We start from the raw sequence: 22,830 nt of genomic DNA, 5'->3' as shown, positions 1-22,830 counted from the left end.
CATTGAGACATGTAAGTACCAAGAAGCTTCACCAGTGGGGTTAATCTGAAGTAGTGAAAAGTCTGTTTCATACAGTATCTTTAAAAACATTTTTATTACTTTCAAGTTTATACAGTAATCTGGCACAAGCTACTGCCAGCATTCTTGCCAAGTACAAGTGCTTAGACTTCCTTTAATGAATAGATATGTAACTTACATTTAAGGGGAATAGTATTTCCAAAGTGCTTAAGGAAAAAATTTTCCTTTTAGTTTGAACTGTCTCCTCTTAATCTGGTCTAGAAATACCTGACCTGAATGATCAGGAATTCCAAGCTAATGAGGTTTTATTTTATTCCTTACATTGTAAGAGACTGCCTTTTAAAGCACCATTTTCCATTTGGCATTTCACCAAGGTCTAATGTCCCTGGAATTAGTTTCTTTATTGCTCTTTGAATATCAACAAGTGTTTATCTAAATTAAACCGCATTTGGCTTGATGGCTTGACTCCAAATTGGTGCAACGGCACCGTTCTATATAGGTGTATTAGAATCTTCATGCATTGAAAAAAGTAGATGGCCATCACCTTGAGGCAAATCAGGGGGCAACTGTTGCCAAGGTACCAGTACTTGAATTTTTAAAAATCCCAAACCATTTTAATTGATGGATCTTCATACAAAAGTAGCTAAAATGTTTGAAAGTATGGCAGCTGAGTAATCATTATAATGCTTGGCGTGATTTAGTGCTTAGCAGGTCTCTGTAGGTTTCCCCTAAATGAAAATGACCCATGTACGTACTGGTCCATCTTCTTTTGCTATAAAATACAGCAAATGAAATGTTTTGAATGTTCCCACTTTTTCTCGGCTGGTTTTGACTTTCAATTATGATTAAACGAGACCCAAACTACTGCTAATTTTCAGTTGTGTGAGCTGATATAACTGCTTTTACCTCAAAGGCAGAATGGGGAGTAGATGAAATTGTCAGTTTTTAATGAAAAGACGCTGTGGGGAGATGCAAGATTTGGATAAAGTTGTCAATTGTCCTTGTCAATCTGTTCCTCAGGTTATTTGGAGATGGGTGTGTAGCTTGTCCTCACGTTTGAAAGTGATCTTGTTAGGGCAGCAGGGTATATGTATGCTTTTGCTTAGTTCTCTCCTTCAAGGTATCAGTGAGGTATTAACCTTTTCTCTGGGACGGGTCATAAATTTGCAAAATTGTTGTAGAGCTGAGCAAAAGGCTTGCATGGGATAAAATCACTCACCATAGAGGTCACCGGTACTTCTCAACAGTTACGCCTTCGAAGTACAAAAACGTCAGTAAACAAGGTGAAAATTCAATTCTCCTGCCTACAGCAAACATTTAGGGAGCATCGGTTATATTTTGATGACATTCTTGATGTCACAAGCCTTATAGACTAGTTTTTTGACTCCTCAAAAAGACCAAAGTGAAGTGAAAATCATGTGCCAATATTTAGATCCTCCTCTAAATATTCCCAGTATGGCATGCTAGCTGGCAATCAAGGCTATCTCGTGGAAATAGCCATATGAAGTTATACTTTGGGATTTAAAAAGCTACTAGAGGCTGCTGAATTAAATAAAGGGACAAACCTCCAAAAATGGCATTGACTGTTTCACCAACACACTCTTCTATTTCCTAGTCCCTTTAATAACTGAATTAAGTCTAGTCCTCAGTCAAGTAAGGTGGGTTAGGTTTAATCTTTTACGTTTTTAAATAGCTATTCTTAGGAGTAATTAATAAAATGAATACATCTAGTACCTCAAGTATCCAAAGAGATTAAATCTATGAAACAGACCAATCTTCAAACTCAAGACTTTCTACACCCTGGCTACTGTAACTTAACTTCAAATAGTAACTTAGATATGTATCTAAGTTCCTATGTTATCTATGAAATTTCTTTACATTTCTTTACCTTTAGATTCATATACCTTTAAAACAATTAGCTCTTAAACATACAAATGATGGAAATATAGAAAAATCATTGTAATTGTGTTCAATCAGATCCCTATTTGTTATAAAGAACTAAAGCTCTAGGTGGCACCTAGTGAATGATTTAATGGGAGAGAGAAAAAAAAATCAAAAGCTGAGCAATGATACTCAAAATAACTAAGGCAGCATCTTTAAAAACAAACAAAAAAAACTTTACCACCCTAAATTACAAACTCAGGGCGAGCAGCTTAGTACACCAACAAGAACCAGTGTGATAAATTCTCCCTCATACCATGTAGTCTCAGTCTCAAACTGGCAAAAGGCACACATCCTATGTAATTTTTATATTGTGTTTTAAGGCTTTTTCTCCCTAAGAGTCAACTGTAACTGTGGTTAAAATTGAGAAATTATTTTCTCCAAACCCTTCTTTGAAAGGATCCGCTGTATAGATCCTTTGGTCACCTGCCCTTATGTTTCTTCTACATCTAGACTAAAAGGAAGATAATAGAATTAGGATCTTAGTAATCATAATGCTTTTAACTGGTGACAAGAAGGAAGAAGCCTATAGTTAAATATCCCAGAAATTTATTTAATGTTTGCTTGATACATTTTATATAGAAAGGTTGAGGCTATTTGCTTTGGGTGCCCCCTTGTAAATCTCATGGAGGCACTGAACTACAAAGGGGTGCCAATCTGGAGACATCAGAAATGGAAACCACAAGCCCAATTTTATGTTCTTAAAGATTTATCTCTAGTGAAATTAGGCCCACTCCCTTAAAAAATGCTGAATGTTGGAGCTATTGTGTGAAAACAGCTGACTTTTTGACTTTTAGGAGGGCATTTCACATTTTGGTCTGTTGGAACATTTAAATACTTGGAAATAAAAAATATTCAGCTTTGAAGTTTTCAATACTGGAAAACTTTCAGTCTAGGGTTTACAGCCAGGAAGGGCTGTTCTGTGTTCCTTAAACTGGACTCTGTTTCCCACAAAGTTAATCTTCGGCTTTGGCTTCCATTTCTTCTGCATCATCATCTCCATCCACTTCTGCATTCTCTCTCTCAAGCCTCTCAAGCTGCCTTGCAAGTTCGGTCTCATCTGTATCTGTGACCACTTTAGGCTGTGGAAGCAGAGGCATAATTTCAAAGTGAGATGGTTAAACAGTATACGAATTCAACTTTAATACTCTTATTGCCTAGTATTTTAAGTCTTAAAAAAATACTTTTCCTTCACCAACTCTGCCATCTGTTCACTCTTGAGTGCTGCTGCATCATTAACAAATTCCATTAGATAAATAATGGGAGAAATGTAAAAGAGTGAGAGTATGGGGAAAAGAAATGTGTATTAAAAGAAAATATTCCCTTCTATCATTTTTATAAGCCAAAACTGAAAAATATGAAAATCATCTCGGTGGCTGTATCTTTCAAACCCATAAGATGTCTTTTATAAAAATGCATCCTCTGGGTTTAAATTACTTACCATTTTTTTCTAATTAGGTTTCATTCTTGTTGAGATGAAGAAAACATTACTCTTGTTCCTAATCCTTAGATCAAATTTTAAGCCTTCCACATTAAATTCTGACAATAACCACTCATTTTTATTGTCTATTTTTTTTCTCTTTTGGGGGGATAAACCCAACATCCATCAGTGACCTTACTCCTGAATAACCATCATAGTTCTCATTTACTTCTAAATGAGTGACAGTTCTCATTTACTTCTAAAAAGCCCCTTTAAGGGCCCTCTGAGTCAATGATTATTTTATGCTTAGCAGAATTATAATCCTGGATGTATCTCATGTTTTAAAAGGCAGTGATTAAGTATTTTAGAATGCAAATCATTTAGAGATTTAAATTCCGTATGTATGTACATACATACATATGTATGTATCTAAGTAATCTCTAACCCCAAGATGAGATTTGAACTCATGACCCCAAGATCAAGAGTTGCATACTCTACTGACTGAGCCAGCTGGGGACCCCTAAATTTCTTATATATTTTAAGAACAAGGCAAAAACAGTATAGACCTTACCTCCATTTGGACATTGAAGACACCCCTCTTTTCCTCAATCTTTTCTTTTATAACAGCCATAGCTTGATTGAGGACAGAGAGGCCTTCTGTTCTCTCCAGGGTTGTTGTTGTCATCACATATCTAGGAGGAGCTATTAGATTAATCTAAGAAAGAAGAAAAAAATCAATTATGAACATAACAATACAACACAAAACCATCAGCATGTTTGAGAACTTTTTTGCTAATCTGCTGCCTTAACAAATCACCCTAAAACTTAGTTTCTAATTCTGTAAGTCAGCAATTGGGGCTGGTTTGTTAATGCAGCAAAAACTAGTTGATACAGTGATATAATCCAATGTAAACAGTCCACTGAAAGACAATATATACAATTAAGACTTCTCCCTCTTTGGTGGCTAAAATAACTACAGCCATCATCAGAACAATGGATAATTTGTTTCTAAAAGCAACAAAAATTCTTATTTGGTTCTAAACTAAACTGACAGAAGAAAATCTAAGATTCTGAATAACAACCATCTGGTTAATTGTACTGCTTAGAAGATTCAGACCAAAACTCCTAAAAGATGTGTGAATATGAGAATATGTTATCCTTTTCATGATCCTATGGGCATTATGGGCACAGCAATTCTTTTTTTTTTGTTTATTTTATTATTATTATTTTTTTTAATTTTTTTTAACGTTTATTTATTTTTGGGACAGAGAGAGACAGAGCATGAACGGGGGAGGGGCAGAGAGAGAGGGAGACACAGAATCGGAAGCAGGCTCCAGGCTCTGAGCCATCAGCCCAGAGCCCGACGCGGGGCTCGAACTCATGAACCGTGAGATCGTGACCTGAGCCGAAGTCGGACTCTCAACCGACTGAGCCACCCAGGCGCCCCTTTTTTGTTTATTTTTGAGAGAAGAGAAGAGACAGCCAGCAGAGGAGGAGCAGAGAAAATGAGGGGGAACAGAGGATCTGAAGCAGGCTCTGTGCTAACAGCAGACAGCCCAATGCGGGGCTCAAACTCACGAGCCACAAGATCATGACCTGGGCTGAAGCTGGACGCTTAACTGACTGAGCCACCCAGATGCCCCATAGCAACTCTTTATATTATAAAGGAGGTTTAGCACAGCCGGCACTCTGGCACTAAATACCAATAGAAATCTTTATCCACTGTGACAGTAGCAGTAGCATCCTTTAGACAACAGCACCAAGAACCACTCTGCCCGACACCTGTTATGAAACATGATCATAAAAAGAATCTGATTTGGTTTAGGTTGGTATTTTAGCAGGGAGAGAGAAAACATTACTCACCTTGATGGGCATGGTTTCTGTAGAACAATTCAAACCTGCTCTCAGGGCTTCTTTTACAGCATCAATGCCTTCATAACCATAACAAGCCACTTCAATATCTAAAAGTACAGAAATTGAAAAACGTATACCAAATAATGCAAAAAAGTACTGAAAGGCTTAAAAATCAGAGATGTGGCAGATACACTAGCACTCAAACACTTATGAAAGCTTTCATAATCCTTTCAGTATAGAAATAACCCTATATGTTAACTTTCATAATTATAAAATCTGAATATGCAGTGAAATGATATCTTTTCCTCCATATCAAGCCCCTGAATGATGACTATAAAGGAGAGAAATTCAACAAACACCTTGATTTCTGCCTATGCCTGGGTTAAAATCATGATTCCAACATCTCTATGCCTCAGTTCCTTATTTGTCAAGTGGAGAGGAGGAGGAGTGTGATAAAGGCTGAATGAAACAATAACTGCAAGTTGCTTAGAACAGTTTAGAAATTGCATACCCTCTGACCCAGCAATTGCACTTCTCGGAGTTTCCCTAACAGAACACTCATATAACTGGGTAAGTGTCTATGTTACAAGCATGCCAATTTGTAATATTTTTTTCTCACAGTGAAAAAACTGGCAGAAGATAAATGTCCATCAAGAGAAGACTGGTTTATACTGGTTTCACTGTTCTATAAAATATCACACCTAGCTGGGGCGCCTGGGTGGCTCAATCGGTTGAGCGTCCCGACTTCAGCTCAGGTCATGATCTCATAGTTCATGAGTTTAAGGCCTGAGTCGGGCTCTGTGCTGACAGCTCAGAGCCTGGAGCCTGCTTCAGATTCTGTGTCTCCCTCTCTCTGCCCCTGCCTTACTCGCACTCTGTCTCTCTCTCTCTGTCAACAAACATTAAAAATATCACACCAAGCCATTAAAAAAAAATGAGAAATAGTCCCATGTTTTGCATGGAAAGGCAACCATGCTAGTTGAGGAAAATTTTTCATAGTATGATCCCATCTTTGTAAAAAACAAAAAAATCAGGGGCGCCTGAGTGGCTCAGTCGGTTAAGCGTCCGACTTCGGCTCAGGTCACGATCTCGCGGTCCGTGAGTTCGAGCCCCGCGTCGGGCTCTGTGCTGACGGCTCAGAGCCTGGAGCCTGTTTCGGATTCTGTGTCCCTCTCTCTGACCCTCCCCCATTCATGCTCTGTCTCTGTCTCAAAAATAAATAAACGTTAAAAAAAAAAATTTTTTTTAAATTTAAAAAAACAAAAAAATCTATGAATGTAAATAGCATATATTCCTATACAGTGTATATGTGTAGGAAAAATGTCTGAAAGAATATACTCCAAACTATATTAACAGTGGTTAATCTGCAGGCATAAAAGGATATTACTGTACTATTAGAATATTTTAAAGTTATTTTCTAAAACAAAATTACACCCCCCCTTTAAAAAAAGGGGCTAACTTAATGTTAGTTGAATGCATATATGACAGTTTTCCCTTGTGTCAATATATACATTTTATGATTCAGTAGAAGCAAAAATAATTTCTTCAACTTTTGTTATAAGAAATAGACATTTAGAAAAATTTATAGATGTTGATATAGCAAAATATTCTTTGGTAAGTCTCATCATTTAACAACTTTTTAATCTATGCAACGTATTTTAAACATTTAAAAAATCACTTACCTGCTCGAATTTTGACAGCTTGTGGTGTCAAACGCCTATTAATATTGTTAATAAGTACTCCCCGTTCATCTTCATTCAAATCTAAACTATCCAAAATAGATGGGTCTCTAATTAAAGCAAAACAAAACACACACACAAACATAAAAGATCAAAGTTACTTTACTAATAACTGACATCAAACACAGTACCACAGAATGTTTAAGAGCACAGGCTTTAGTGTCAAGACTGAGTTCAAATCTTAGCTCTGCACTTTAATAATGGTGTTTCGGGGCCCTTCCAGACCTCAGTTTCGAAACTTGTAAAATGAGGATGAAAACTCATTCACCCAGTCACTGGACTGTGGTATTAAATGAAAGTGCAAGTAGAGCACTTAGGACAATTATGACAAATAGAAAACACCTAACTGATTACTATGTAAAGAAAAATTTTAGAGATCTGGCTAAAACAAGGAATTTAAAATGTCTTCTAAAACATCTGGCATCTCACAATAATTAAGCATTTCCATGTAATTAGCAGTCTCTGTTTCAAGGAGCCTGAAAAGAACAAAAACATACAAGCAAATTTAAAAATAAAAGTGCATCCTTGGGAATCAGTAGAGGAAGGGATTACTTTCAGTCAGTGGGCTCAGGAAGGGCTGCATGGACTAACGTGGCATTTCACCCAACCCTTCTGAGTGCCACAAGGCAGGGACCAGGGTCTTAGTCACCAGCATGGTTGCGGAACATGAACAAATGAAAAAACTGAATGACTAAAAGGATGGTAGGACTTTAAAAAGCAAAGGTAGAAGTGTTGTAAGAAAGTTATAAAGTATTAAAGTAGAAATGGCATGAGCAAGCATCAGGCCTAAACAGCAGGGGTTTGGGAATGAAAAGCAAAAGAATTTGGGTGGAGGGAACTTTCATTCAGCTAATACTGCCTACAAAATGTAACAAGACAAACCATCAGAAAATGAGCAATAAGATGAACAGATGTTTCATAGAAGCAGCAGTAAGCACAGGAAAACTGTTAACTTCACCAACAACCAGTAAAATGCAAACCACAACAAGATACTATTACACCTATCAGTTTGGCAAAAGGGAAAACAATCTGAGACATATACCAAATGTTGGTGAGGATAAAGAGAAATAGGAACGCTCATACATCTGCTAGAGGAAATATAAATTGTAGAACCAATTCGGAGAATATTTTGACAAAACTGAGTCAATTTAAAGATGTGTGTAATCAGTCCTATGAGCCAACAACTCTACTGCTATGTGTATACCTCAGAAACTCCCAAACATAGAGAAACGTACATGTATATTCTTAATAGCACTGTTCAAAAATATGGGATAAGGGTGTGTGTGTGACCTTATATCTCTTAATAGAGGAATAAAGTATATTCTCGAAATACTGTATAAAAATTAATATGAAGTAGGCACACATCTATCAATTTCGAGAATCTTGCTCTTAACAGCCTTATAAGTAAAACTGTAAGGTACAGAGATCTGCAATGACAATAAATTTTGTTTTTCAGTTTACATGAATAAGAAATATTTTTAAATACAAAAATTCTATATGTACTTTACAGATATATATATGTAATAAAACTATAAAAATGTAAATAATAATGATGCATACTAATTATAGTAGTTACCACTTATGAGGGGAATGGGTTGGGAAGGGTAAAATATGGTTTCCAACTATCTCAGAAATTTTATTTCTTAATTAAAAGAAAAAAATATGAAGCACATGTGGCATAGAATTATCTTTAAATGTGGTCACTCCATGGCTGATGAAACAAAAGAATGTTAGGGAAAAGGAAAGACAACATATACCAATGCCGAGCAGTAATGGAGGGGGTGCTGGAGGTGGAAGTGAGAGAGCTAAGCCAGGACTGGAAGATGACAGCACATCAAATTATGAAATGTACTGGCTGACAGATGCAGGACTGAAATCAGGGAGGAAAGAAATATACCACAGTGCTTAATGGTTAATAGCATAAGCTCCATATGGAGCCAGTATCTAGGTCTGAATCGGGGCTCTACCACTTGCTAGCTCTGTGCACATGGACAAATTATTTAATCTCTGCTTCAATTTTCTCACCTGTAAGACTGGGATAATAACAGCACTTATACCACAGGTTGTTGTGAGGCATATATAAATGTTAGCTATTCTAACTATTCTTCTTACCTTTCCCACAACGTAATATGAAGAAAAAAGTCACATGGGGGGACCAGGGGGACTGTAAGGGATTTGGAGCCCCAGATGAGTTGGCTTGCTGGCGACTCTAACAGTCCCAGGTCTTACTTGGCCATTCTGAGAGCTGAGGGGACCAATATCCTTTGGCAGCACAAAGGCTGGGAAATTAACCTTGGTGTAGTGGTGAGGCTGCTTGTGGGGCATTAACATTTGGGAAAGAGTAGGAGGTGCAGAAGGAGAGACAGGAAGTACACAAAAGTGAAGGAGTCTGGCTATTAGAAAGGATACGATACTTGCTACAGGAGAAAGTAGAGGAAGGTAGTAAAGAAGTTTGCTTTTAGTATAAATGGGAGAAGGTAGAGCATATTTTTGTACTAATGGAGCAAAACCAACAAAGATAAAGGCTGAAAACCCAAAAGAGAGAATAATGGATAAAAAGAGATCCCTGAGCAGTAGCTGTGCACAGGTGGTAAGATTAGTTTGAGAGCAGGAAGGATATGAATTCCAGCACAGGAGGTAATGATGGATGGGAGGGAGAAGTTTGCTGAGATAGTGGAAGGACTACAGGAGATCCTGTGCAATGGCTTATATTGTCTTTATAAAATAGGTAGTGAAACATACCAGTTGAGAGGGAGGGAAGAGGGGGGGGGACTGGGTATCTGATGGAGAGTGTGGAAAAGCTCTAAAATAGCCACTCTAAGAATGGGAGAAGAACTGACAAAGAGCAGAGAGAATGTGAGGCAGCAGTGAAGGCGCAGCTGAGGTTGGAGACCATGAGTATGCAGTGGCACCAACCTGCAAGACTGTGGTTTTTCCTAGCAGCACCCAGTAGTCTACAAGTGTAGAGAAGGCAGGAACATCGATCCAAGGCTGGATGTAACAGAAGGAAAAACAGGGCAAAAGCTCATGACATTGGCAAGAAAGTTGTTGGAATGATGGACCATGGTATGTCTATGCTGAATAAGAAAGAGAAGGCAGGAAAGGGTGAAAAGACAGGGAGGAAAAAAAAGGTCTGGAATCATAGACTGGCAAAAGAATTAGGAAGACACAGAGTAGAGCTAACTATGGGGGAGCTGGAAGGACAGGAAGCTGTGCTAAAAGAACAGAATGTATGAATTACAGGTTTTGGAAACACAGCAAATTCTGGTGATAATAAGACCCAGGGTGAGGCCATATGAAGACTAGCTTAAGTGGCATGGGCTGAAGGCCAAAGGAACTAAGGTAAAGAAAATAAGGTTACTGTTATAGATGAGACATTTACACTGGACCTGAAGTTAACCAGAATAACAAAACTAGGAGGGGAAAATGTGTAAGCGGATAATGTGAAACCATATGGTTTACAAAAACTATGGTGTACAAAATTACAGATGCTTGGTTATATAGGATTGGCCCATATTATGGGCCTTTTATACGGAAATGTTTTAACCTAAATTTGGCAAGGACAGAATACGTGGATGTTGTGCTTTTATTACATGTCAGGCTCTCAACCCATGTGCTAGACCTAGCACAGCTGTGGTATCAAGGTAGAAACAGAGCCAAGAAGATGTTCTTACGAGACTGCATGCTTAAATGCATCATAGGCACCGTATCCGGGTCTCTTGTATTTGTCATCAAAGACCCAGGCAGTCCTCTGGAACAGGCTCTCCAGCTGCTCGTCCTTGGTGTACTCTAACACCTCAGCAACATGACGAAGAATACTGTAAACCTAGAAACAAAATGAAGAGTTCAACAATTCAAAGATTCAAGAGAGCTATTAAAAAATAGGTATTTTTATATTTCAGTAGACAGCATATAAAACCTTGGTTAATTAGACTACAATAATTTCTTAACAAAAGATTAACATACAAGTTCTTTTTTCATAGAGAAATATTGGCTTTCCAATAGTAGTTAACTCAAGTAGGTATAACAAGTAGAAACAGGATGTAATTTAGTGTCCTAAGACCCAGACTATGAGTTGACTCTGGGACTAATTAACCTCTCTGAATTTGTTTCCTCTTCTGGAAGAAGGAACTACTAACATCTCTCCTTGTTACAGCAGTGAGCTCTCACACAGGTCAAATATATCCAAATGCAGCACACTATAAATGGAAAATATTGTACAAATGTACAAAATTTATAAATTATACAAATCCTCTTATGCAAGTGCAAGCTATTATTACTACTCCATATGACAGCATGGAACCAGAATTGAGATTTTAATATTTTTCTGCTCTGTTATCATTTTAACAGTTATCCTTCAATCCTACCTACCTCCCACTCACTGCTGCCAAACCCTTTTTTTAATTTCCTAAAAATAAAAGGGCTTAAAGACAAGAAAAGAGGTTTTCATATTACATATGAAAATTGAGTGAGGAGAGGTACTAACATTGCCTATTTCATTCTATCACCTTATCATCCTGATAAGATCTACTAACATACTCATTTTACAATATTCTAAGGGGACAAAACAAAGTGAAAGTTTCCTAGAGTGGAGCTTATCAAACTTAGTGGGACTTGAAATACTGCATTAAGTGGTCAGGTGATGTCAATGCTGCTGGTCCAGAAACTACATTTTGGTTTTTTTGTTTTGTTTTTATTTAAAAAAATGTCTTTAATGTTTACTTATTATTGAGAGACTAAGAGAGACAGAGCATGAGCAGGGGAGGGGCAGAGAGAGAGGGAGACACAGAATCCGAAGCAGGCTCGAGGCTCTGAGCTGTCAGCACAGAGCCCATGAGATCATGACCTGAGCGAAAGTCAGACACTCAACCGACTGAGCCACCCAGGTGCCCCTAGAGACTACATTTTGAATGGCAAGGGCCTCAGATTATTATTATTTTTTAATTTACTTACTTGTTTTTTAAAAGTTTATTTATTTTTGAGAGAGAGAGAGAGAGACACACACACACACACACACACACACACACACACACACCATGCGCTTGAGCACACAAACAAGGGAAGAGCTGAAAGAGCGGGAGACACAGAATCCGAAGCAGGCTCCAGGCTCCAAGCTGTTAGTACAGAGCCTGACGCAGGGCTTCAACTCCAGAACTGGGAGACCATGACCTGAGCCAAAGTCAGACACTTAACCAACTGAGCCACCTAGGTGCCCCAGGTCATCAGATTATTAAGAAGGGATTTTAATGATTGTGTTTTCTAATGTGTAAACCATACTGCAGTAATAGTAAACAGATCAGTAAAACAAAAGGAAAGGTTTGGATAATGGTCTTTTGGTTGTTTAGATTTGTATTCTCTTATTTATTGGGGTTAATCAAGATTTCAAAAATCTCTTCATTTAAAGCATTGTTTTCTTGGCATTTTACCTTGAGGACAGAAACACACAAGAGAGAGAGAACAAAAGAAAAAGAAAACAGAAACAATGGAAACAGTGCCATTAAGAACCTAAGACCTAGAGAATAAAGGATAATCTATATGGGACCAGAGAAGAGAAAAATATAGACAGAAGATAAAGAATGAAAAAAATGACTGTTCTTGCTTAATTAAGGCTTACTGCACAGAAGTAGGGAATTTCAGCAGAAATTAGAAAATGAAACAGAAAAGATCCCTAGCAAAGCGGGGGAGGGGAACTAGTAACAGGCCCCTGCCTGCCTTGCTTTCCTGGATTCACAAACCCTTGCTTATTCTTTTTTTATTTTATTTTTAATGCTTACTTCTTTTGAGAGAGAGAGAGAGAGAGAGAGAGAGAGAGAGAGAGGGAGGAGACAGGGAGAGAGGGAGAAAGGGAGAGAGGGAGAAAGGGGGAGAGGGGAAGAGAGGGAGAGGGGGATAGGGGAGAGAGGGAGAGAGGGAGAGAGGGAGAGGGGGAGAGGGGGAGAGAGGGAGAGGGGGAGAGGGGGAGAGGGGGAGAGGGGGAGAGGGGGGGAGAGGGGGAGAGAGGGGGAGAGGGGGAGAGAGGGAGAGGGGGAGAGGGAGAGAGGGGGGGAGAGGGGGAGAGAGGGGGGAGAGGGGGAGAGAGGGGGGGAGAGGGGGAGAGAGGGGGGGAGAGGGGGAGAGAGGGGGGGAGAGGGGGAGGGCGGGGAGGGAGAGAGACAGAACAAGCAGGTGAGGGGCAGAGAGAGAGGGAGACACAGAAACTGAAGCAGCCTCAAGGCTCCATCTGAGCTGTCAGAGCCCAATACGGGGCTTGAACTCACGAACCATGAAATCATGCCTGAGCTGAAGTTGGATGCTTAACTGACTGAGCCACCCAGGCGCCCCTTTCATTTTATTTTAGAGAGGGAGGGAGTGCAAGTGGGGGGTGGGGGAAGGCCAGAGGGAGAGAGAATCTTAAGCAGGCTCCACTTTCAGCATGGAGCCCAACTTGGGGCTTGATCCCACGACCCTGGGATCATGACCTAAGCTGAAATCAAGAATCAGATGCTCAACTGGCCGAGTGACCTAGATGCCCCGACCCTTGCTTATTCTTAACATACAATAGCTGGTTGTCTCGAATATCACCAAACAGGGTTTAAAGCCAGAAACTACATGTTACCGTAAGTCAAGCTGACTGAAATCACCCACAGTTAATTTAACCTAAAATAACTTAAAAACACTAACATCCAATATACTCATTATAGAATAGCAAACCATAAGCAATGCCTTAAGGTAGTACCACCACCAGATAAAACACTGCAGTCATAACTCTTTTGAAATTAAGACTTCAAATTATTCTTCTCAACTCATAGTTGTAAATGGAAATACAGTTACAGAAAATTCAGGGGTTTTTTTTTTCCTGCCTATAATATTACATGCTGATTATTAAATATATTAAATAGTGAACTAATTTCACTCAAATATCAAACTTACAGTTTTGGATTTGGTGAATTTATCTTCACATTTGATTGCTTCCTCTGGAGAAACTCTTCTTTTTGACAAATCAATATATCCTGTATGAGAAAAGTTTGAAAAAAAGCTTAGCACTGTGATAAATTTTTGCAACCATGTTGTTTGGTTGGCATATCTACACTTATTTCCCACTAAAATTATTATCAATAAAATGCTGCATAAGAAATATAAGATGAGAGATTTCTGTTTTCAGAAGGCACTTGTATCATGTAACTGCATATTCTGCATCACTTTAGTAGAGGGAACTAATACTTTCAATTACCCAAATGAAAGTTAGTCAAAAGATTCTCTATACTTGTCTTTTTGGCATCCATCATCACAAGGTCAATTGTATTATCTATTTTTTCTGTATTCTTGATGCTCCTTCTGTCTCCTGACCAAAACTGGTGCTTCCTCATGGTGGCCCTACATGGCATGATGTGGCCACAGCACTGGCCTCTTCATGTTGTCAATCACATCCATAAATTAAAATCCCATGGGTATATAACGAGACAAGCACTTAAATGTATTTTGAAGAATTTAAGAGAAAAATAGTCTTTTACATTTACCCGCATATTTCCTATGTCGGGCCTCACAGCTCATCGGCCTGCACAACTTCCTTTATTGTTTCTTATAATGGAGATTTATTAGGTAATACATCCCCTTAAGTTTCTATTTACCCAAAAATGTCATCATTTTTGATCTTCACTATTGAATATTTTCTTAAAATATAGAATTCTGGGTTGACAATTTTTCTTTCAGTGCTTTAAATGGTCAGTCATTCAATGCTAAGACAGCCACTATTTTCAGTAATACCATACTAATTCATATTACTATTCCCCTGTAAATGAGTCGTTTTCTTTTGGCTACTTTCAAGATTTTCCCTATCTCTGTTTTTCAATGGTTTAACATGCCTAGATGTGGTCTTATTAGTATTTATCCTGCTTGAGGTTTGCCAAGCTTCTCCAGGTTGTAGATGTTTTTTTCAGTAAATACAGGAAACTTTTGACAACTATTTCCTCAAATATATTTTCTGCCCTTTCTCTCTCTTCTTTTGGAATAGAGCTTTTAATATTTGACACATTTTTTTTTCCTGCTCTGTTCTTCAGATTGGTTCTTTTACATTTATTTATTTATTTAAATAGACACATATTATTATTATTTTAATCTTTATTTATTTTTGAGAGAGAGACAGCGTGTGAGCAGGGGAGGAGCAGAGAGAGAGGGAGACACAGAATCCGAAGCAGGCTCCAGGCTCCGAGCTGTCAGCCCAGAGCCTGACGCGGGGCTCGAACTCACCAACCGTGAGATCATGACCTGAGCCAAAGCCAGACGCTCAGCTGACTGAGCCACCCAGGTGCCCCTATTTATTTTTTGATAGTGAGAGACAAAGCACAAGTGGAGGAGGAACAGAGAGAGGAGACAGAATCTGAAGCAGGCTCCAGGCTCCTACCTGTCAGCACAGAGCCTGACGCCGGGCTTGAACTCACAAACTGCAAGATCATGACCTGAGCCGAAGTCGGATGCTTAAGCGACTGAGCCACCCAGGCGCCCCAAAACTGGCTCTTTTAAATGAACTCACTGCAAGTTTGACTTGAGCCTTCTGCCATCTATGCTGTTAGCCCAGTGAGTTTAGATATTAAACTTTTAATTTTAGAATTTGTATTTAGTTCTTTGTGAGAGTTTCTAATTTCTCTGAGATTTCATTTTTTTCATTCATTACAAGCTTATTTTCCTAATATTCTTGAGCAGTTAACAACATCTGCTTTAAAATCCTTGTCTGTTAACTCCAATATTAAGGTCACCTCTGGGTTGGTCTCCACTGACTGACTGCCTTTTCTCTCCTGTTTTCTGAAATGTTTAGCAATTTTGGACATCGTGAATAATATGTGCCAGAGAGTCTGAGTTCCTTTATGTTCCTCTTGATACTGATTTTTTGTTTTAGTAAGCAAAACTTGTCTGAATTCAAATATTAAAGCTCTGTTTCCCCAGGTGGAAAGCAACCAAAATCTGTTTAGATTTTTACCCTGTTGCCCCTCATGGGGCTGTACCCCATCCTATACATTACTGGTTCAGGGTTCAGGCAGAGATTTGAGAATTTATAATTTAAACTAAGGGGCTCTCCTTGAGTTGGTCCTTTCTCTAATCCTCATCACTACCTTCCAAATGTTGTGGTTGTCCAGAACTCTCATCTGATTCTCAAGCCATTGAAACACTATAGACTTTCCACTAGAATTTTAGCTGCCCTGCTGGAAGCTATCTATGGCATGCACTCAGACAAACAACTGTAAAACTTATCCAGTGCAGTTCCTCTCTTCCAAGGGTTGACCTACCTTCAGTTTTGGCCTGCCTTTGGTTGCTCCCAACATCTTTAGGCACTTTTTTTTTTTTTTAATATATATATTTGTTCACAGCTTTTCACTGTTTAACTGTTACATTGGAACATTTGTCCAACAGAACCTAATCCTCCAATATCAGAAGTGGATGCCCTCTATAGGATCTTCTGTACTTTGCTTGTATCTTACTCTAGGATCTTTCCATATCAGAACACTGAGATCTCATTCCGTACAAAGTTGCTCTGCATGAATGTTACAATTTATTTAACCATGATTTTGATTGTTTCTTGTTTTTAATTAATACTGTGCAAACAGTGCTGCTATGAAAATACTTTTACATCTACTGTACTTAAGTATACCTTTTCACTTTTTTCTGATTGCAACTGAAAATATATTTGATTCCTTCTTGTGTATATATTTTCTATGATAGAAAATAAAATACTAGACAAGACACCATCACAGTGGGGCAGTGATATGAAGACTTAACACAAGTTTAAGGTATAGTTTGTCTTTAGTAGTTTAATAATAGGGGGATCTAGAAGTTAAGCCCTACCAAAACATATATAATAATCAATATGCTAAGTGGTAGTCACTATCTAAGGGATAACAAAATGTCTCTAAAGTTTATCACCTACGACTATAATCAGAGAAAAAAAATGTCAGTTATGTATAAAACCAATCACTTGCAGAAGTGTCACAATTAACTAGATGGCTGAGGTATTCAAAAAGACAAGTTCAATCAAGGTGATTGGTCTTTTAAGCAACGATGGTAACTACTATGTAAAACTAACACCTAATAAATTATAGTGAGACAATTATAACCAATTATTTTAAGGAAGTTGAACCCCAAACTTACTTAATGGTATTGTACACCGTGTCTAGAAAAAAATGTGTTCACAAAGGTGAAGATTTACATGGAGTCCAGAAAAAAGGGGACAAGTAAAAAAATGAATACACATTCAGCACTATCTGAAATCTCCCACATGATTTTGGGGGAGTCACAAACATTCTGATAACTGAAGAGATACAGAATACTGGGTTTTGGGTGTGTGTTTGCAGCATATTGCTTTTTCAAAGCTTATGTAAAATGTTCCTAAAATCCACTGACCTTTGCCCCATTTCCACGTTCATCCAATAATCTCATTGCAAATTTAGCTTTAAATCAGGAAAAAAGCATCTTACAAATCTAAATGAACTAGTACTCTGGTTTACTTATCCTATCTCTTCTGAGTTTAGCCAAAATGAGTCAACTACCAAGATCCTGTAACCTCTGGGAATAAAAGTCATTTCACCACAGAAACTAGTCCTGGGATGTGCTAAGTAAGCCACTACTAACTTAAGAAGTCTTACTTAGATGGCTAATCGGCATCCTTCTCTAACAACTCTGTATGTAAAAAGAATTTAAGCATAAAAGGAGATGTTTTTGTTTTGTTTTTACAGCAGCCAGCAATTAAAAAGAAAAACTAAAATAAAACATTTTTAAATCCAAAATAAGTATTTTAGATATTTTTCCCACTTACCTTTTTCTTTGTCCACTCTAATGACTACCACACATTCATTCCTGCCAATTCTGATGAGTTTGTTTATAGAACGGATACGCCTTCTGGACAACTCACTAAGAAGAATCATGCCTTCAATATTGTTGTATTCCAGCAAGCTGACATAAGCCCCCATTTCAGCAATGGACCTTACGTTCACCATCACTACATCTTCCACCTCAGGAAATTTGTGTTGATAAAATCTACAACTTAGACCCGGCATTCTGCATTTTAAACAAAAGAATCAAGTCAATCAGTTAAGGTCAAAATAAAGAAATGTCAATTTTCCACATCTTGCCACTGGAAGAAATGATTAGTCTTCTCAACTCTTCAAACTTCTTAAATGGTACCAGAAAACAGATGGATGTTCAGGAACGAAGCTTTAATTTTTACGTTGCTCCACATTTTTGTAGGGCTTGAGTGATTCTCTGACATCAGTTTTAGAGGAATCATAAAAACTAATGACCATCTATGAAGTACTCTGAGACTTAAGGATTAAAGGTACACCTTGAAACACTATTTTAAATACCACCACTTTAAGAAATAACAAATGATGGGAAGCATCACTACTACTATAAACCTATCAACAAAACCAAAGCTACTCATTCTCCAAGTCAGCTAAGATTTTATATACTACCACCCACATAAAGGGAAGAATCTTCCCACTACTTAAACCACAACCCTCACCATATATCAAACAATATACCCTATCATTTATTCTAGCCAAACTCACAGTATCATGTTACGACAAAGACCAAAAACTTATTAACAAAAAAATAAATATAACTAAATACAACTAAACACTTTACTTCTAAAAATTTTTTTTTTTTTCAACGTTTATTTATTTTTGGGACAGAGAGAGACAGAGCATGAACGGGGGAGGGGCAGAGAGAGAGGGAGACACAGAATCGGAAACAGGCTCCAGGCTCTGAGCCATCAGCCCAGAGCCCGACACGGGGCTCGAACTCCCGGACCGCGAGATCGTGACCTGGCTGAAGTCGGACACTCAACCGACTGCGCCACCCAGGCGCCCCAAAACACTTTACTTCTATTGAATAGGTATACCCAATCTTGAGAATAGCTTTATAGAACTCCATTACTATAAAGTTCAAGCATCTCTTAAACTCCAAGCACTAAATATATTTATTTATTTTTATTTTTTATTTTGGGGGGAGCACACGCGTGAGAATAGGGAAGAAAGGGAGAGCGAGAGACAGAAAATCCTGAGCAGGCTCTATGCTCAGCGTAGCCCAACAGAAGGCTTGATCCCACGACCCTGGGATCATGACCCAAGTGAAATCAAGAGAAGGATGCTCAACCAACTGAGCCACCCAGGCGTCCCAACCACCAAGCATTAAATATATTTAAAACTATTCCCTTTGATCTACCCAACCTACTTTCAGCACCACTCCTTTCATGACCCACAAGACTGAAATTATACCATGCACAGGAACGTATTTTTAAAAGAAAGCTCTAAAATGAATCACAGCTGATTTTCATGTTTTTCTACTAACCTTAACCAATTTACTATTGTCAAAGTTCAGAAAACAGGCAGTAATAGGATCTAAAGGCCTACGAAAAATGTGTGAAAATTCACTTACTTATTTTTTTCCTAATTGGGCAATAAGGCTGCCATTACTTGATCTTAAAGACAGACCAACCACATCCAGCCCACAGAACACCAGAGTTCTGCTGCAGTTCAGTTTGAGAACTAATTGCATCCACATGTATCTGCACAGTGGCTTCCCACTGATTTTTACATCTACCACCTATAGGTATTGGCTACTGCCTGAGTACCACTCTTCCCCTAGTTCTATATTATAAATGAAGAAATTCAAACAGGCTAAGCAACTTGTTCTGTCATATACTGCTAACAACTGATAGTCAGAATTTGAACCTATGAAGTCTGGATCCATAGTCTGTGCTCTGATTCATCAGGCTATATATTCTCTCAGTATTACTGATAGATATATCAGAAGCATCTTTAAAAAAATGCAATATACATATTCATTGCTGAATCATAGATCATAGATTAACGCAAACTTTTAGTACCAATCTATCCTGTTTAACAACAAAAATAAAGTGGCATATTAATAATAGGGCCAAAATGTAGTTCTCTTGTAGCTTGACAAAATAGGGATTTAGCAAATAAAGGGAAGTAGACATTCAATGGCCAGAATTACCCAGCAAGAAACAGCTGAGCTGGTTGTTTCATTCTTAAATGGCTTTTTTTTTTCTTTTTGGACAGCTGTTGTCAAATATCTGTATGTAAAGCACTAAAATTTGAGAGCCAGAAAAGTCTCAAACTGGGTATCAAAGTAAATGATGTCACAGAATGTGTGAAACAGTTTTAAGAGATTTAATAGAGGCTAACCACATTTACTTACCAAATTTATGCAAATAGTAAAGCTGATAATTCTGGGGAATCAAGGCTTAATTTGATAATTAAAGAATACCAGCAATACTGTAAAAGAATCCTAATGGGAGAGATGAATGCTACTGCTCTAGGAGGTACCAGTCTCTTTACAATATACAAAGTAAAAAAAAAAAAAAGAACATAGCTGATGGTATGTTATTCAACACAAAGAATAGCCAGTAAGTACAAAATAGCTCTAGACATGGGTTTCAGCCCTTGCTCTCCTACCTCCAACAACTACCTGTTGTTGCTTGGGAAATGCATTCACATTAAACTGTAGTTTCTAGTCTGTGTCATGGACCTTGCAGGTTTGTGGAGTGTATCAAATTAGATTAAAATATATGTAAATCTGCAAAGTGTACTGTGCTATACAAATAATGATGATAAAAGGCAAAGGAGTAATTTTTTTGTATTTTGTAACTTAATTCGTTAAACAATTATTTTTGCAGTATCTACTACGTAGTATTACTAACACTTAAAGATTCTTACCTAAGGAAGTTAATCATAGAGTGGGAAACAAACTGGTAAGCATATCAATTGCAATATGGGGTACTAGGAAAGGAGTACAGTGAAGCAGGGTTCCAGGGAACCAAGGAACAGAAATATTAAATGACTTCCTCAAGGATAAATACTTAAAAGGTACTGGAACAGGAACTAAAACCAAGACTTCGCATAGTAAATCCAGAATACCTTTAACCCACAGAATCTCAGTATGTCAGAATACTGCAATATGGTATGTGTTCTTCAATGCTGAATATCCACCTTTCAAAATGTATTAACTGAACTCCAAGCCAATTTCAAATACCTTGTGCCTGGTCAAATGGTAGGTAGGACTCCTTAAACCAGTGCATGGTCAAGTAACCATAATAGATCCAGGACGTCCACATTCCTTTCCAAAGTTAAGTGTGTTATGTGACAGAGACAATTCACGATAATTTTAATTTGTCTCTCACTGTCACCAGTAACGCTCTCTGAATGGTAGTTTCTAGAAGTGCTACACAAATAAGCTTTTAAACTATTTCACTGTAGTTGAAATAGGAAGCCCTGATTCCTACAAATATTACTGGGTGTCTTTTTGAGATCTTAGAATCAGTAACTGTCACTTGGCATTATATCAACTCAGTAGTAAAGCTCTATATAATTCACACACTGTTGAAAGACACATAATCACAAGTTTTTTTCCTTGAACAACTTCAATCGGGAGAAAAACCAGGACTTCTCTGCTACAACTTTTCTCCAAGAAACAAAGTAGCCTAAGTTTGGGGGATAATAAAGGGGACCTGAGGCTGAATACGCATTTAACCCTAAAATTCCCTTATCTTTTTAGTTATGTTTAACTGTGAGGCCACAGCGTGTAATTCTCTTCTCATTGGTGCTGAAATACGGCAAACCGATACTAAGATTAGTGAACTCTTCAACAGTATGTTTTAGCTTCGATGCAAAGGGTGACTCATTCTGTAAAAATGCACAAGTCAAGCGATACAGTAATATGAGCATCAATTAAAAAAAATCAATTATCGGACAAATAAACTATTCTTGGATCTTTCTAACCCAGCTCTTGTCAACGTTACGGACCACCCCAATGGTCCCTTCACGTGTCTGGTCTGGTTTCCACTGAGAGGTAGCATTTGCTTGGGGCGGAAGGAAAAAAAAGGGGTGGGAGCGGAATTCTTAGTGTCCTGGGGTGGGGGTGTCACAGCGTTTTCCCAAGGCCACCCCCTCGTCTCAAGGTACCCTCACTTTCAGTATATTGAAGGTGTACAGTCGTTTGGCCCACTTTCCTTCACAAGATCCCTCCGCTCGTATAATGACACCTCTGTTAACACTGCCGACCAAGCCGGCGCTGGCGGGTGGTGTCGGACACTTCCCGCGCAGGAACGGGAAAGGGAGGGGTGTTAGCCCAGGGCCTACTCTCTCTCGACCACCAGTCAACCGACACAACCAAAGTGAGTTCTTGAAGAAACCGATCTGGGGGACTAATCACCTGAGGTATGTATGTGAATCCCGCGCCGGGATCCCGTGCCGTGCTCTTTAATCGCAGAGATTAGACAGTCCAGCCGCAGCGGCAGCCGAACCTCAGCGTGCGCTTCGCTCTATCCCACCGCGCATGCGGAACCACCTCGCATTGCGCATGCGCCAGTGGAACAGCGGTCCCTCTTCCTCACTGATCATAGAGTCTAGGTCCTCCGAAGAAAAGGAAGAAAGTAGATCATAGGAGGACCTGAAAAGTACGTTTTCTCGATTATCTGTCGTTTTCGTTAAGTAACCTTCAAGGCGCAGGGAACTGGTAGGACTCTGATTCCTTGTCCTTGAAGAATTAAGTCTCTCTCAAAGCTTCTGTCAACCATGAGGTGGCGCTGTGACCAAAGACGAAAAGTGGAGGAAGAGAAGGAGTGTACTCCTCCCCTGTTCTTTCACCTCGCGCGTGCAAAGCCTTACTCAGCCTCCTGGGAGGGGGAGGGGGAGGGGCTAGGAGGCGAACCGGAAGTGAGGGGCGGTTCGGGGGTGGAGGGGGGCGAGGCCTCAACATCCGGGCATCGCCTTATTTTTTTTTTTTTTTTTTTTTGTCCTCCCCAACCGCCCCCGCCAAGTGCCAACAGGAAGCGGAAGTTAAGAATGCGTTTGTAAGAATCCCGGCTGC

General features: G+C 38.8%; 1 protein-coding gene across 1 annotated transcript; it reads right to left on the bottom strand.

Annotated features, from left to right (window-relative positions):
* Positions 1–79: 79 nt before the first annotated feature.
* On the bottom strand, positions 80–22,308 carry EIF2S1 (eukaryotic translation initiation factor 2 subunit alpha). Its single transcript, XM_030319363.1, has 8 exons — positions 22,174–22,308; positions 17,756–17,997; positions 13,882–13,961; positions 10,647–10,798; positions 6,916–7,022; positions 5,243–5,340; positions 3,951–4,094; positions 80–3,041 (listed from the first exon to the last, which is right to left on the bottom strand). The coding sequence occupies exons 2-8, from the start codon at positions 17,994–17,996 to the stop codon at positions 2,916–2,918; spliced, it is 948 nt and encodes a 315-aa protein (XP_030175223.1). The 5' UTR covers position 17,997; positions 22,174–22,308; the 3' UTR covers positions 80–2,915.
* Between the last annotated feature and the right edge of the window lie 522 nt (positions 22,309–22,830).

Source organism: Lynx canadensis, chromosome B3 (genome assembly GCF_007474595.2).
Source record: "Lynx canadensis isolate LIC74 chromosome B3, mLynCan4.pri.v2, whole genome shotgun sequence".
Taxonomy (NCBI): Eukaryota; Metazoa; Chordata; class Mammalia; order Carnivora; family Felidae; genus Lynx; species Lynx canadensis.
Note: the sequence above shows the minus strand (reverse complement) of the source record. Positions and strands in the feature narration are given on the sequence as shown.